Source organism: Fonsecaea erecta (genome assembly GCF_001651985.1).
Source record: "Fonsecaea erecta strain CBS 125763 chromosome Unknown Scaff14, whole genome shotgun sequence".
In the NCBI taxonomy this organism is placed as follows: domain Eukaryota; kingdom Fungi; phylum Ascomycota; class Eurotiomycetes; order Chaetothyriales; family Herpotrichiellaceae; genus Fonsecaea; species Fonsecaea erecta.
The window spans coordinates 204,464-218,140 of NW_017387257.1; the positions used below are offsets into that span (position 1 = coordinate 204,464).

Sequence of the window (13,677 nt, forward strand, 5' to 3'; positions counted from 1 at the left end):
CATCGATCTTGAGCACGGAACTTGGGTGCCTTTTGTACAGCAGACGATGAGTGCGGTTGTAGTGTGGAGCAGAGTTTTAGCATAGAGCGAGAAAAAAAGAATCAATTCTGATGTCGACGTTATTGTTTCGTACTCTGGCAGGAATTTCTCTCTCTCTTTCTCTTTCTGTCTGTCTGTCTGTCTGTCTCGCTGGCTCTCTGTCTGCACATTCTATTGATTTTCTCGTCTTGCATACATACATACGATATATCCCCTCCCTCTCTCATAACGAACGGCTGGCTTGATGGTGATGGTGTGGTATCTAGCTACCCTATAACGGCGAACGGCGCACATGGACTACGATTCATCTCCAAAAACTAGATTTGCTTGCTTACTTGCTTGCTTTTCACATCCCCAACCCAACCCAAGGCTGCGTCATCATGAGTAAGTAAGTATTGATGGGATCATAGTGGGTGGTTATAGGCTACAGGCTCGATGTATATGCTCCATCCATTCATTCACCGTGCCATCGCGCTATCTTATCGCGGCCTCGAAAATGGAAAAACTCACTCTATTCTTGTACATACATAAGTATCCATACCCCGGCGCGGCCTGGGGGGAGGGAGCCCAAGCCGCAGCAGACATTGTATCTAGTCCCCATAACAATAATGTATGGCACGCCTGATTGACTGATTCCTTCGTTTTGTGTCTTTCCGTTCAGAGTCGTACCCCATTTCTGGGATGAGTTCTTGTTCTTTAGTGGGCATGATAATATCTTCCCGGCGCCGGACCGGCTTCATTCTGAACAGCACCGTCGCAAACGATCCACCCTCTGACATATGGAGCACAACAATCTCAGATTGTTGTTGGTGTCAAACTTCGACGGCAGGTTGTGCGACTGCTATCGTACAAGCCCCCGGGGTTGGCGTCTGTGTGGTTGCTGCTCTCAACAGTTATATGGTAATGAAATTCTAGCCTTTCGTCCATTCATTCCTCGCACCGTCCCTTCGGCTGCCGTCTCCTCGAATGAGTCCGCCTCCTCGAGGTTTGTTGGCCATATGCAACACCAACGTACCAACAGAGACACCCAAAACGATGATTCCGGATACCACAATGAAGCGGGCCCAGAAGTTATCCTCTTCCGCTGCAGCCTGTGCCGCTGCGAGTTCCGCCGCTCGGCGGTTGGCGCGACGGTAATCTTCGTGCGTCTGTGTCTTGTATGTCGGTCGGGTATCAAAGGCAGGCCCACCGCCACCTTCAGAGAATGCGCCCGCGTTGAAAGTGCCAGCTTTGTATTCCTCTCCTCGGGTTTGCTGCTCCTGCGGGCGCGCGGATGAGTTTCCGTGAGCGTAGAACGATGGCGGCGGCCCTTTGAAGACGCTTCGTCGCTTGCTCAGGCCACTGGGTGGTCGATGGCCGGCATATGTCCCGCCCTGAGATCGTTGGCCATGGGTGCCGTGACCGCGATGGTGAGGATGATGGGCCCTCATGACATCACGGTCATATCTTTTCCGCTTCTCTGGATCTGCCAGAACAGAGTAACTCTCACTTATCTGCGCAAACCGCTCCGAAGCCGTGGGGTCGTTTTGGTTCACGTCTGGATGAGTCTCTTTGGAGAGAACGTAGAATTGCCGTTTGAGCTCGGCCGGAGTGGCCTGCATAGGGAGCCTGAGGACATCGTAGTGGTTCACAGAGGTGTTACCGGCGGACTGGTGGAGGTATGTAGACTGTGAGAAGGGACGTCGGCCTCGTGCCTCTCGAGGAGCTCGGTGAGGAGCGCATTTGAGAGCGGGTGGCGCATAACGGAAGGGGGTAGCGACGCCGAGATACGGAGAGACCTGAACCGAACGAACGATCATGCCTCATATTTAACGCAGTGAAAGACAGAATAGCGAGAGCTCTATGAGATGAAAATATTGTATGTCGACAAGGGATCCGGGGTGCGTGACGTCTTTCAATTTGGCGACTTGATGGAAATTTGGCCGTAGTTCCCCCGGTAGCCACTCACGCCTGCGGCCCTCGCCGGCCTTTTTTTTTGTCACCCCATTCACTTGTTTCAGCCTTTGTATTTCCACTCCAGTCACAAGATGGCGGCCAAAACAGCCGACGAGCTCTCGAAGCTCGCTCTCAACGGCAATGCCGCGAAGCCTGGCCCGCAGAGAAACGGTACAAACGGCGTCAATGGCCATCTATCGGATCAGGACGACTCCGATGATGACGATGCCACTGCCACTGTCAACGCTGGGGGTGCAGACGGGAACACGGCCAGTGGCGCCGCAAAGAAGAAGAAAAAGAAGAAGCCAAAGAAGAAGAAGACCACCGCAAAGGTCCAGTCTGATCCACCCCGTGTGCCACTCAAAGATCTCTTCCCCAATGATACATATCCCGTTGGCCAGGAGGTGGAATACAAAGATCACAACGCCTACCGCACGACCAACGAGGAGAAGCGCCACCTCGATCGTATGAACAATGATTTTCTTCAGGAATACCGCAAGGGTGCCGAAGTACATCGTCAAGTGCGCAAATGGGCGCATGCGAATATCAAACCAGGAATGTCCCTGACTGAGATTGCGGAGGGGATCGAAAACGGTACTCGCGCTCTCACCGGGCACTGGGGACTTGAGGAGGGCGACAACATCAAGGGTGGCGTCGGCTTCCCGACAGGATTGAGCATCAATCATATTGCGGCACACTACACCCCCAATGCAGGGAACAAATGGATTCTCCAAGAGCAGGACGTCATGAAGGTTGATTTTGGTGTCCACGTCAACGGCAGGATCGTCGATTCTGCGTTCACTGTGTCCTTCGATCCCAAATACGACAATCTCCTCGCTGCCGTCAAGGACGCCACGAACACTGGTGTTCGGGAAGCCGGCATCGATGTGCGGGTTGGTGACATCGGCGGGGCAATCCAAGAAGTCATGGAGTCATATGAAGTGGAACTCGATGGAAAGACCTACCCTGTCAAGTCTATTCGCAATTTGAACGGGCATGACATTGTCCAACACAGCATTCATGGTGGCAAGTCCGTTCCCATTGTCAAGAGCCACGATCAGACGAAAATGGAGGAGGGCGAGATTTTCGCGATCGAAACGTTTGGATCGACCGGCCGTGGATATGTGACCGATGACCTCGAAGTCTCTCACTACGCCCTCCGCTCTGATGCACCAAACGTGCCATTGCGCGTTCAATCCGCCAGGAATTTGCTGAATGTCATCAAGAAGAATTTTGGGACTATTCCCTTCTGCCGACGATACTTGGACAGGCTCGGTCAGGAGAAGTACTTGCTCGGCTTGAATAATCTGGTAAGTTCGGGCATCGTGGAAGCATATCCCCCGTTAGTGGATGTCAAGGGCAGCTACACGGCTCAATTTGAACATACTATTCTGTTGAGGCCTACGGTGAAAGAGGTCGTCAGCCGAGGCGACGACTACTAGCTTCTGCACGCTGTCACGACATTTGGGAAGGAGATGATTGATCTTGAGAGGGAGTCTTTTTTTTTACTACTTGTGCCTACATCATCGGCGTCAAGGCCCGAGACTCGGGTTCCAGGCTAAAGAAAAAACAAGAATGAAATGAGACCAAACGAAACGTAACAATGAAAAACAGGAATCTCGGGGGGAAGAAAAACACAGCGCCGTAATTCTAAGCATACGGGGGATACCTACAGCTGATGAAGGCCGCCCTCTTTTCTAGTAACGACTATATTTTTGCTTTGCATTCGATGACTGCCAGGTACACACCGTGCTAGAGATTTCTCAACGGATAGACGGTGAAATCGTGGATCTCTGCTCAGTACCTCGTATGTTGCACGAAGATGAACTCTACGCGGCCCTCGGCTTAACTTCCCATTTAGATCGCTCCTCAGCAATTTTCTCCTGACTCCTCCGATGGCCGGAGTCATGATACATGGTCATAATTTGTCGGACGAGGACCTTGCAAACAACTCGAGATCTCTGCAGAGCTATTTTGGCTATCTGTGGATATTGGAAAGTGTCCAACCGGCTGAACAATATTGTGGCACGCCCCGGCTGCCTTTGGTTTTTGACTCTGAGTCACCACTGCTACCCAGTATATAGCCACGAAGACTGCACGTTCCACGGGTCAAGGCAGACAGTCAACTTCTCGAGGCTGCGAAGCTCTAACCCTCCCGTAGCAATCAGCCATGTCAACCTGGGGACACTTCTTCCGGGTGTCCACCTATGGAGAATCTCATTGCCGATCCGTCGGGTGCATCGTCGACGGGTGCCCTCCGGGTCTACAACTCACAGAGTCGGACATTCAACCTCAGATGACCCGACGCCGTCCGGGGCAGTCAGCTCTGACCACTCCGCGAAACGAGAAAGATCGCGTGGAGATCCATTCCGGAACTGAGTTTGGCATTACGCTGGGGACACCGATCATGTTGATGGTGCGGAATGAGGACCAACGACCCAAAGACTACGGGAGTGGGACGATGGATATGTATCCCAGACCGAGTCATGCGGATTTCACCTACTTGGAGAAGTATGGAGTCAAGGCGAGTAGCGGAGGAGGGAGGAGCAGTGCACGAGAGACGATTGGTATGTTTGTGTGTCCTCGTTGATTCTGTTTCACCGCTCAGACGGTGAAAAGATGCGATACTGACTGTCCTCGACAGGTAGAGTAGCAGCCGGTGCCATTGCGGAAAAGTACCTGTCGCTTGCCCATGGCGTGGAAATCGTGGCCTTTGTCTCGTCCGTCGGAGCCGAGTACCTTTTTCCTCCGACACCAACTCACCCGACCCCGGCCACGAACCCGGCCTTTCTCTCATTAATATCAGAAATCACAAGAGAGCAAGTTGATTCGTTCGTGCCTGTACGGTGCCCAGACGCGGAAGCCACCAAGCGAATGACCAAGGTGATTGAGAAGCACCGGGACGCAAAGGACAGCATTGGAGGCACTGTTACCTGTGTGATTCGAAACTGCCCAATCGGCCTGGGTGAGCCATGCTTCGATAAACTCGAGGCAGAGCTTGCACATGCCATGCTGAGCATTCCTGCCACCAAAGGATTCGAGATCGGTTCAGGCTTCGGAGGATGTGAGATATCCGGATCAACTCACAACGATGCATTCATCGCGGCCCCCGAAGTGCTACCGGGGCAGAAGACATCGAAACGGAAATTGACGACCAAGACCAACAATTCTGGAGGCATCCAAGGCGGCATCTCCAACGGACAGGACATCTACTTCCGAGTTGCCTTTAAACCTCCTGCCACAATTGGACAGGCGCAGCAGACGGCGACGTTTGATGGAGAGGACGGCGTCCTGGAGGCTAAAGGGCGACACGATCCTTGCGTCGTGCCCAGAGCAGTGCCGATTGTCGAGGCCATGTCTGCTTTGGTGCTCATGGATGCTCTCCTGGCACAGCAATCTCGAGAAACAGCCCGGAGTCTATTGCCGCCGTTGAAGGCAGTATTGCCAGTGAAAGGCAGCGGAACAACAGCGACTGCAGAGAAGGTGGCGGAACATCTGAATGGGGCTGCGGCAACACAATAAATCTCCGGTCGCGATGCGGGAGGAGACGAAAGATGATGTAAAACAACGGATACAGCGAGGGGAGGGACCAGACGGGTGCCAATAGGATTATTATGAAACACCTGAGGATGTCGCCCACCAGAGATAGATAGTTCGTCCTTGTCCTCGGTAGAAAAGAAAAAGCAAGTCATAGTCAGGGTTCACTAGTTGGTTCTAGTCTCTTTATTACTCCGTACTTGGGTCATGTAACTTATGTTATGCGTCTCGCTAATCTTCCGACTCGACCGTTGCCATGGCGACGACACGGTCCCCAACAGCAGTTACAGCACTCGGTACAAACCAGTGGGCTGTGGTGGGCTGGTCCATCCCCGTTGCTGACGATGGCGCAACCTTCCATGCGCACATGCTGCAGCTTGGTGCAGCCACTATTCGCTTCAAGACGCTTGGGTGACCCTGAAACCCAGCATTGAGTTTTGGTGTGGCTGGCGCCGAGGGACGTGTGTTTACATACGCAAATCCGCGCATGAACTGCTTCCTTGCTTCCTTGCTGGCTTTCTCTGCCCCACGAACACAAGCGATTCCCACGGCCAGCCTCCCGATGGCCCAGTCTCCATTCAAATCTTTCTGACCATTTCAAATAATATACCAGCCGCGAACACCTCCCCCCTCCCTCCCCCCTCCTCCTCCGTTCGTGTGTGTCTCCGAGCGCAAAACCGTCACCCTCAATCTCGGGCTCGACAGTGTGGAATTGCGGGAGGCCGCAGACAGATGGGTTTGTCTGTCAGTCCAGATGACAATACGAGTTTGACGCCGATGATGACCTGAACCCCGACCACGCGAAATATGCCACCCTTAATACTACCGCTACTGTCCTGCTACGTGGCTGTCCTGCGTTTGGTCGCACCCGCAGTTGCGCAACAACCGTTGCCCTACAATCCCACCCGGGTCGCTCTGACACAAGATGGCACTGTCGCGTACATCTTGTCTCCCCAGCCCTCCTCGTCGCAGTTCTCCCTATCCTTCCTCAATACGTCGAACAGAGTCAACTCTGCGTCCCCAGCGACGCAACTCTTCGATGCTCTACCGTTTCTATCAAGTACCGCTTCCGACGCATTCGTGGCCGTTTCGGATAATGAGGGTATAACGGTGCTGGCGGGGGATTGCAAGGCTTCTGCAAGAGATCTTGGACTGTGGAGATATACCTTCGACAGCGATCCCAGGAACGGGACATGGTCTTCCCTGACCGTCACTACCACCGATGGGACGTTGAGCCCTCAATATCTCTCGGCTGGCTTCACATTTTCTCCCAATGCGTCCACTCAGGATGCCTCATTGTACATTTTTGGAGGGATGTGTCCAGATGACGGGTCGTCGAACGCGACCGACTGGATATCGGACGCCAGCTATTCAAACACAATACTTACAATCACCCCCGATCCGGCGGCTAGCCACAACGCCCCTTACCAGTTGTCATTGACTGGATCCCGAGCGCCGCCGATTGCAGAAGCGGGTCTGACCATAACACCTGTGACGCCAGCTTTTTCCAATGTTTCAGGCGTGGGCCTCTCTCAACAGCAGAACTTTGTCCTTCTGGGCGGCCACACTCAAGATGCCTTTATCAACATGTCTCAGATCGCTATATTCTCTCTACCCCAAGAATCCTGGGCGTTCGTGGAAGTCGCGCAAACGGCAGACACGGTTGAGCCACGGTCTGGCCACACCGCAATCCTGACGGAGGATGCCTCGAAAATTGTGGTGCTTGGCGGCTGGGTAGGAGATACAAATACACCGGCCCAACCCCAACTGGTGGTTCTCGAACTTGGTCAGGGATATGGAGGGCAGGGAGATTGGGCGTGGAGTGTGCCTACGCCTTCCTCCTCGCCATTCACTTCCGCCAAGGGTATATATGGACATGGAGTGGCTATGCTCCCCGGTGGGGTCATGATGGTCTCCGGAGGATATCCGATCAGCTCGTCTACTCCAAACAGCAGAAGGGACCTGGTAGACAATACTCTATTCTTGAATACGACCACGTTTGAATGGACGACTACTTACGGCAACCCATCCTCTGCAGCCTCATCTTCCGAACCGGCAAGTGCCCAGTCCTCGAAATCCGGGCTTAAACCCTCAGAAAAGGCAGGCTTGGGTGCGGGCCTCGGCCTGGGGCTTGTAGCAATTGCAGTGGTGGTGGTTGTTTGGCTCATGTATTCGAGAAAGCTGAGAGCAAGGCGCGCGTTGCGTGAGAAGGAACTCCGAGAACTGGCTTTGGGAGCTGAACGTTTACACTCACCTGTTCCCTCAGAGGAGGACCATCGCAGGTATCCAGCGATGCGGAGCGCAAGCTGGGCTGCAACTCTGGAACACAAGATTGAGAGCCCAAGCGATCCGTACCCTTGGGCACCTTTGTCTGCGCCTGATCCCCAAGGTCATCGAGTTCAGGCCTCAGAGAACGGGCAGGGCAACAGCTCACGATATGCTGAACGCACCGGGGTCCAAATGGAGGTCCCAAGTCCGACCAGGGGATTGAGAAAGAACTTGAACAGCACTAGAGGCGCCATGTACCAGCCTTTCAACCAGCACCCGCCCACAGGCCCAGGAGCGGTCTTCCGTATAGAGGAGGAGGATGAGAGTAGTCAAAACGGTTCTGTTAAGCGGACAAAAACGCCCAGAGCCGCCGACGATACCAGGTCAGCCCTGGGTGATCCGTTCAGAGATCCTCCCGCCATTACAGATGGTGCTCACCAGGACCATGCGGCAGCAGTGCGCAAGAAGGAGGTGGAAGGGTGGGTCGAAGATTGGCAGTCGGTAGCCGAAACCATGAGTGTGTCGAGGAGCACAAGCCACGCGCACAGCAGGACATACTCAAACCTTTCGCAATTCCGCAACCAGCCGGCGGTTGGAGAAGCGACGGGACGCGGTTCACCGGACAAGTCGGACAGGACTGGCAGCAATCTCTCTGAAAAGAGTATGATGAGCACCTCTTCATACGGGAGATCCTTGACTACGGTATCCCGGAATGCCTCTCAAAGGAGCGCCAGTGTAGGATATGGTCTCTTCTCGGGGCCGGCCGCAGCCATGGGTCGTCTCGGCTATGGGAGGCAGGGCACTCTTCAGCAAGGCAACGGGGCCGGTCTTACACGGGCCCCCTCAAACCGCAGTGTATCGCTCAACATTGATCCTTTGCGACCGACCAGCTCGCGGGATGGCCCCGAAACGTTCTCGTCTGCCCGCAGCAGATGGGGCGCAGCTGCGGCAGGAGAGGATCAAGCACTCCTCAACCGGAATCATCAGAGGCATCAGGATGACGAGCGCGACTACCGAACGCTTCCCGACAGTCCCGGCAAAGACAAGTACTCACGAGCTGGTAGCTTGACCAGTTCCAGCCGACGAGCATTGAATCTTTTGGGCAGCGTGAGGCGGGTCTTTACGGGAACTGGAGGTGTCGATGTGCACGACCGAGTGGCGGCCTTTGAAGCGAATAGCAATCAGTCCAGTCCGACGAAACTCTCCGGCCAACCCGAAATGATGGAGTCGACCCCAGGGACGTCGTCCTTCTGGCGTAGCAAACAGGGCGCCAAAGACTGGGAAGACGACATGGCGGGCCCCAGTCATAATGGTACCTCATCGACCCTCCGCAGAAAGCCAGTGCCTGGAATGGCGTTCAACGATAACCACGACACCTTGGAGGACGACGAGGACTGGGACGTGGAGACGGCCGTGCAGAAACGCGTCGTTCAAGTCATGTTCACGGTTCCCAAGGAGAAGCTGCGGGTGGTCAATGCCGATGCGCTGAGTTTGCTGAGCAGTAATCGCAGCGAAATTGACCAGGACGAAGAGAAAGAGCGAGAGCATATGAAGAGGATGAGCAGCGTCAGGGAAGGTGACGAGGACAGCAGTCATGATCAACGTCCTTATGACGAGACCATGAGAGGCAAAGGAAAGGAGCGAGCACCTTGAAACGGCTCGCTTGTCGGAAAAGGGAAAATCTCTGGCTATTGAAGATACCTCTGATGGCATATATAAGGTATATGAGTGTGCCACCTGGAGACCTTTTGAATAGGATATGGTGTGGATTTTGAGCGGGCAGTTTCTTTGGGGCTGGATCTGGTATCATCTGGATTGTTGACGAACTTTAGAGCCAGCGAATGTGTTTTATTAGGATGTTGTCTGGAGGAGGCCACAGTACAAACCTGAACGAGCTCGAACAGTATGATAAGAGCCATTGACTGTAGTATCGTCTCCCGTGCATTTGTCAGCTTGTTTCCATGGCTCTCCACTGACCTCCACTCGGGTTCCGAACCAGGGAGCTGACGTCGAAATCGAGAGCATAGCACGCAGAGTTTTGAAGGGGAGATGCGACGATGCACGGGCCGGCTTGAGGCATCAATTGAGAGACGCGATGGTCGATGCACAGCACCCGCTGTTGTTGTTGTTGTTGTCGGCGGTGGCACCAGTGGCAAGATGCAAAATGACATAATTTGGTGATAACTAAGCGCCAAGACTTAGAGGACTCTCATCTTCTGCCCCACGCGCCCCAAACGCCAAAAACTCGCCTCAAATGGGTTTCTTGCTACAACGCGAACCAGCGCGTCGCGTGTCACTCCCCCCCATTTTCACATATATCCCATGTTTTGACCCTCTTCCTGCTCCTTGTCTCTTCTTCTTATCGTCCCTCTCGTCCGTCCTTCACCCACCCTGCTGCCTGCTGCCTGCGTCTCTACGGTAACTGGGAGATTGCTTCGTCGACTCTCGAGACTCTTTAAAAGAGCACTCACTGCTGTGCGGTCTGTCACTCATTCTCTCCGGCTTCATCCCTTCCAACCTTCCAAACTGTCCCTCATCCTCGCCATTGGAATACAGCAAAAGGACAGATTCAGTCTACGAATATGTTCGTCATCAAGAGAGGTATGAGCTCCATCCCCTTCACCGAGGACGCAGGAGGACTCGTCTCTTAACAGATGTTGCAGACGGACGTAAGGAACGCGTGCAGTTCGACAAAATCACTGCTCGAGTGTCCAGGCTGTGCTATGGCCTTGATCCAGATCACGTCGATGCAGCAGCCATCACACAGAAAGTCATCTCTGGTGTCTACCAGGGTGTGACGACCGTCGAACTCGACAACTTGGTCAGTATCGCCACGCCTCTGCTCTCGCCTCCCTTTGTGATTAACGCTGTCTACAGGCAGCCGAGACTGCAGCATATATGACAGTCACCCATCCGGACTACGCCGTCCTCGCTGCCCGTATCGCCGTGTCAAACCTCCACAAGCAGACCAAGAAGCAATTCTCTTCCGTAGTCTCGGATCTCTACCACTATGTCAACCCGAAGAACGACAAACCCTCCCCCATGATTTCCAAGGAGACCTTTGAATGTGTCATGAGGCACGCTGACGAGTTCAACTCGGCCATTGTCTATGACCGAGACTTCAACTACCAATACTTTGGTTTCAAGACGTTGGAGAGATCATACCTCCTCAAGATTGGCAAGCAAGTTGCTGAGCGGCCCCAACACATGCTGATGCGTGTGGCGGTGGGCATCCACGGAGATGATGTTGAAAAGGCCATCGAGACGTACAATCTTATGTCCCAGAAGTGCTTCACCCACGCTTCGCCGACTCTGTTCAATGCCGGGACACCTCAACCCCAATTGTCATCGTGCTTCTTGATAGATATGAAAGAAGACAGCATCGAGGGCATTTACGACACCCTCAAGACCTGCGCCATGATCTCCAAGACAGCGGGAGGTATTGGTCTCAATGCCCATTGCATTCGTGCCACAGGATCCTACATCGCAGGCACCAATGGTACCTCCAATGGCCTGATCCCTATGCTCCGTGTCTTCAACAACACTGCTCGTTACGTCGATCAAGGCGGCAACAAGCGCCCAGGTGCCTTTGCCATCTATCTCGAGCCATGGCACGCAGACGTGTTTGACTTTTTGAACCTCAGGAAGAACCACGGCAAAGAAGAGGTCAGAGCGCGGGACCTGTTCTACGCCCTGTGGACTCCCGACCTGTTCATGGAACGTGTCGAGAAGAACCAAGAATGGACACTCTTCTGTCCTCATGAGGCACCTGGCCTCGCTGACGTCTACGGGGACGAGTTCAACGCGCTGTACGAGAGATATGAGAAGGAGGGCCGTGGTCGCCAGACCGTCAAGGCGCAGAAGCTATGGTATGCCATCCTCGAGGCACAGACTGAAACCGGTACCCCCTACATGCTCTACAAGGATGCTTGCAACCGAAAGAGCAACCAGAAGAACTTGGGTACCATCCGAAGCTCCAATCTTTGCACTGAGATTGTCGAATACACGGCTCCCGATGAGGTCGCTGTGTGCAATTTGGCCTCCCTGGCGCTCCCTACCTTCGTGGACCAAGCTCGGGGTGAATACGACTTCGGTCGTCTCCATGAGGTTACTCAGGTTGTCACTCGCAACCTGAACAAAATTATCGACATCAACTACTACCCTGTCCCTGAGGCGAAGAAGAGCAACTTCCGACACCGACCTGTCGGCCTGGGAGTCCAGGGTCTTGCCGATGCCTTCCTTGCTCTGCGTCTTCCCTTCGACTCTCCCGAGGCCCGACAACTCAATATCCAAATTTTTGAGACCATTTATCATGCCGCTCTCACTGCCTCTTGCGAGCTCGCAAAGGAGCAGGGAGCATATGAAACCTACCAGGGCAGCCCAGTTTCGCAGGGCATTCTTCAATACGATATGTGGAATGTCACTCCCTCCGACCTGTGGGATTGGGACTCGTTGAAAGCCGAGATTGCCAAATATGGTGTGCGTAACTCTCTTCTTGTCGCTCCCATGCCGACTGCATCGACTTCTCAGATCCTCGGCAACAACGAATGCTTCGAGCCGTACACGTCGAATATCTACTCTCGCCGTGTCCTCGCCGGAGAATTCCAAGTTGTCAACCCCTGGCTGCTGAAGGATCTCGTTGACTTGGGCCTGTGGTCCGATAACATGAAGAATCGGATCATCGCCGACGGCGGCTCGGTCCAAAACATCCCCAACGTCCCTGCGGACATCAAAGCTCTGTACAAGACCGTGTGGGAAATCAGCCAACGGACGGTCCTGCAAATGGCGGCGGACCGTGGTGCCTTTATTGATCAGTCCCAGTCCCTCAACATTCACTTGAAGGAACCAACCATGGGCAAGATCACCAGCATGCACTTCGCGGGCTGGAAAATGGGTCTCAAGACTGGCATGTACTACCTGCGCACCATGGCCGCCACGCAACCTATTCAGTTCACTGTCGACCAAGAACAGCTGAAGGTTGCAGACACGAACACGGCTCGCGAACGCTCTGCTCCGAAGAAACGTACCTCTCTGGGGTTCGCCGCCAGTGTGAGCAATTACAACTCGGTCCCAAGACCGATGTATCAGTCCAAGACCAGCAGCTTTGGCCAACCCACTACCTCTATGAATGGAATCCCGACACCAACGTCTACGCCGCCTCCGGGTAGTGAACACAAGCAAGTCGGACTGATGACTCAGAAACTGGCCAAGACCCATCTTCGTAGCAGTGGCGATTCCAGCGAGGAACCATCCCCCAAAGTGCTCCCAACTGATCCTGTCGGTCTGCCCCCTGACGAGAGCCTCGAGACACGGATGAGAAGCAAGCAAGAGGAAGACAAAGAAAGCGAGAGTGAGGAGAGGGAAGAAGATATTTATGCACAGAAGGTGCTTGCCTGTGAGTGCCGCCTGCTTCCCTAGTTGTTGCTTCTGTTTTTTGTTGTGTTGTTACTGACTGCGGATGATCTCTAGGCTCGATTGAAAACAAGGAAGCCTGCGTGATGTGCAGTGGTTAAAAGCTGACTCGATAGATCTGTTGGCGGATAAACCATTTATTGTCTACCTGGCTGGCTGGCTGCGCGATGGATGCCTTGTGTCATTTTATACAGTGTTCGAAGTGTCAATACCGTCAGGCAGTGTATGTGCCCGAGCCGGTCGGTCGGGATACTGGCCGGTGAAGACCAGGTGGAAAACCTCATTTGTCACTGTTACGCATCATGGGTTGGTTGGTGGTTTAGTTTTGGATGTGGTTCCGAGCTTGCTTGGTTGGGGATACACAGTTAATGAACAGGCGCAATTACGACTTTGTTTGTACATGTATTTTCCTTTTTTTTTTCTCATCTTTTGTCTTTTGTCTCCTGTCTCTTACCGCAGAGTAGAGTGAGTAGAGTAGAGTAGAGT

At 53.7% G+C, this 13,677-nt stretch overlaps 5 protein-coding genes across 5 annotated transcripts; 4 read left to right on the forward strand and 1 right to left on the reverse strand.

Annotated features, from left to right (window-relative positions):
• Positions 1-950: 950 nt before the first annotated feature.
• AYL99_11392 (hypothetical protein) lies at positions 951-1,838 on the reverse strand (the record flags this gene model as incomplete). Its single annotated transcript, XM_018842898.1, has 1 exon — positions 951-1,838. One exon carries the CDS (start codon positions 1,836-1,838, stop codon positions 951-953), a length of 888 nt encoding a protein of 295 aa, XP_018687658.1.
• A 228-nt stretch (positions 1,839-2,066) lies between these two features.
• AYL99_11393 (methionine aminopeptidase 2-2) lies at positions 2,067-3,416 on the forward strand (the record flags this gene model as incomplete). The annotated part of the gene is made up of 1 exon (XM_018842899.1): positions 2,067-3,416. One exon carries the CDS (start codon positions 2,067-2,069, stop codon positions 3,414-3,416), a length of 1,350 nt encoding a protein of 449 aa, XP_018687659.1.
• Positions 3,417-4,144: 728 nt separating this feature from the next.
• AYL99_11394 (chorismate synthase) lies at positions 4,145-5,496 on the forward strand (the record flags this gene model as incomplete). The annotated part of the gene is made up of 2 exons (XM_018842900.1): positions 4,145-4,541; positions 4,619-5,496. The coding sequence occupies 2 exons, from the start codon at positions 4,145-4,147 to the stop codon at positions 5,494-5,496; spliced, it is 1,275 nt and encodes a 424-aa protein (XP_018687660.1).
• An 822-nt stretch (positions 5,497-6,318) lies between these two features.
• Positions 6,319-9,432, forward strand: AYL99_11395 (hypothetical protein; the record flags this gene model as incomplete). The annotated part of the gene is made up of 1 exon (XM_018842901.1): positions 6,319-9,432. The coding sequence occupies one exon, from the start codon at positions 6,319-6,321 to the stop codon at positions 9,430-9,432; it is 3,114 nt and encodes a 1,037-aa protein (XP_018687661.1).
• A 929-nt stretch (positions 9,433-10,361) lies between these two features.
• On the forward strand, positions 10,362-13,292 carry AYL99_11396 (ribonucleoside-diphosphate reductase large chain; the record flags this gene model as incomplete). The annotated part of the gene is made up of 4 exons (XM_018842902.1): positions 10,362-10,380; positions 10,443-10,600; positions 10,657-13,174; positions 13,249-13,292. 4 exons carry the CDS (start codon positions 10,362-10,364, stop codon positions 13,290-13,292), a joined length of 2,739 nt encoding a protein of 912 aa, XP_018687662.1.
• Between the last annotated feature and the right edge of the window lie 385 nt (positions 13,293-13,677).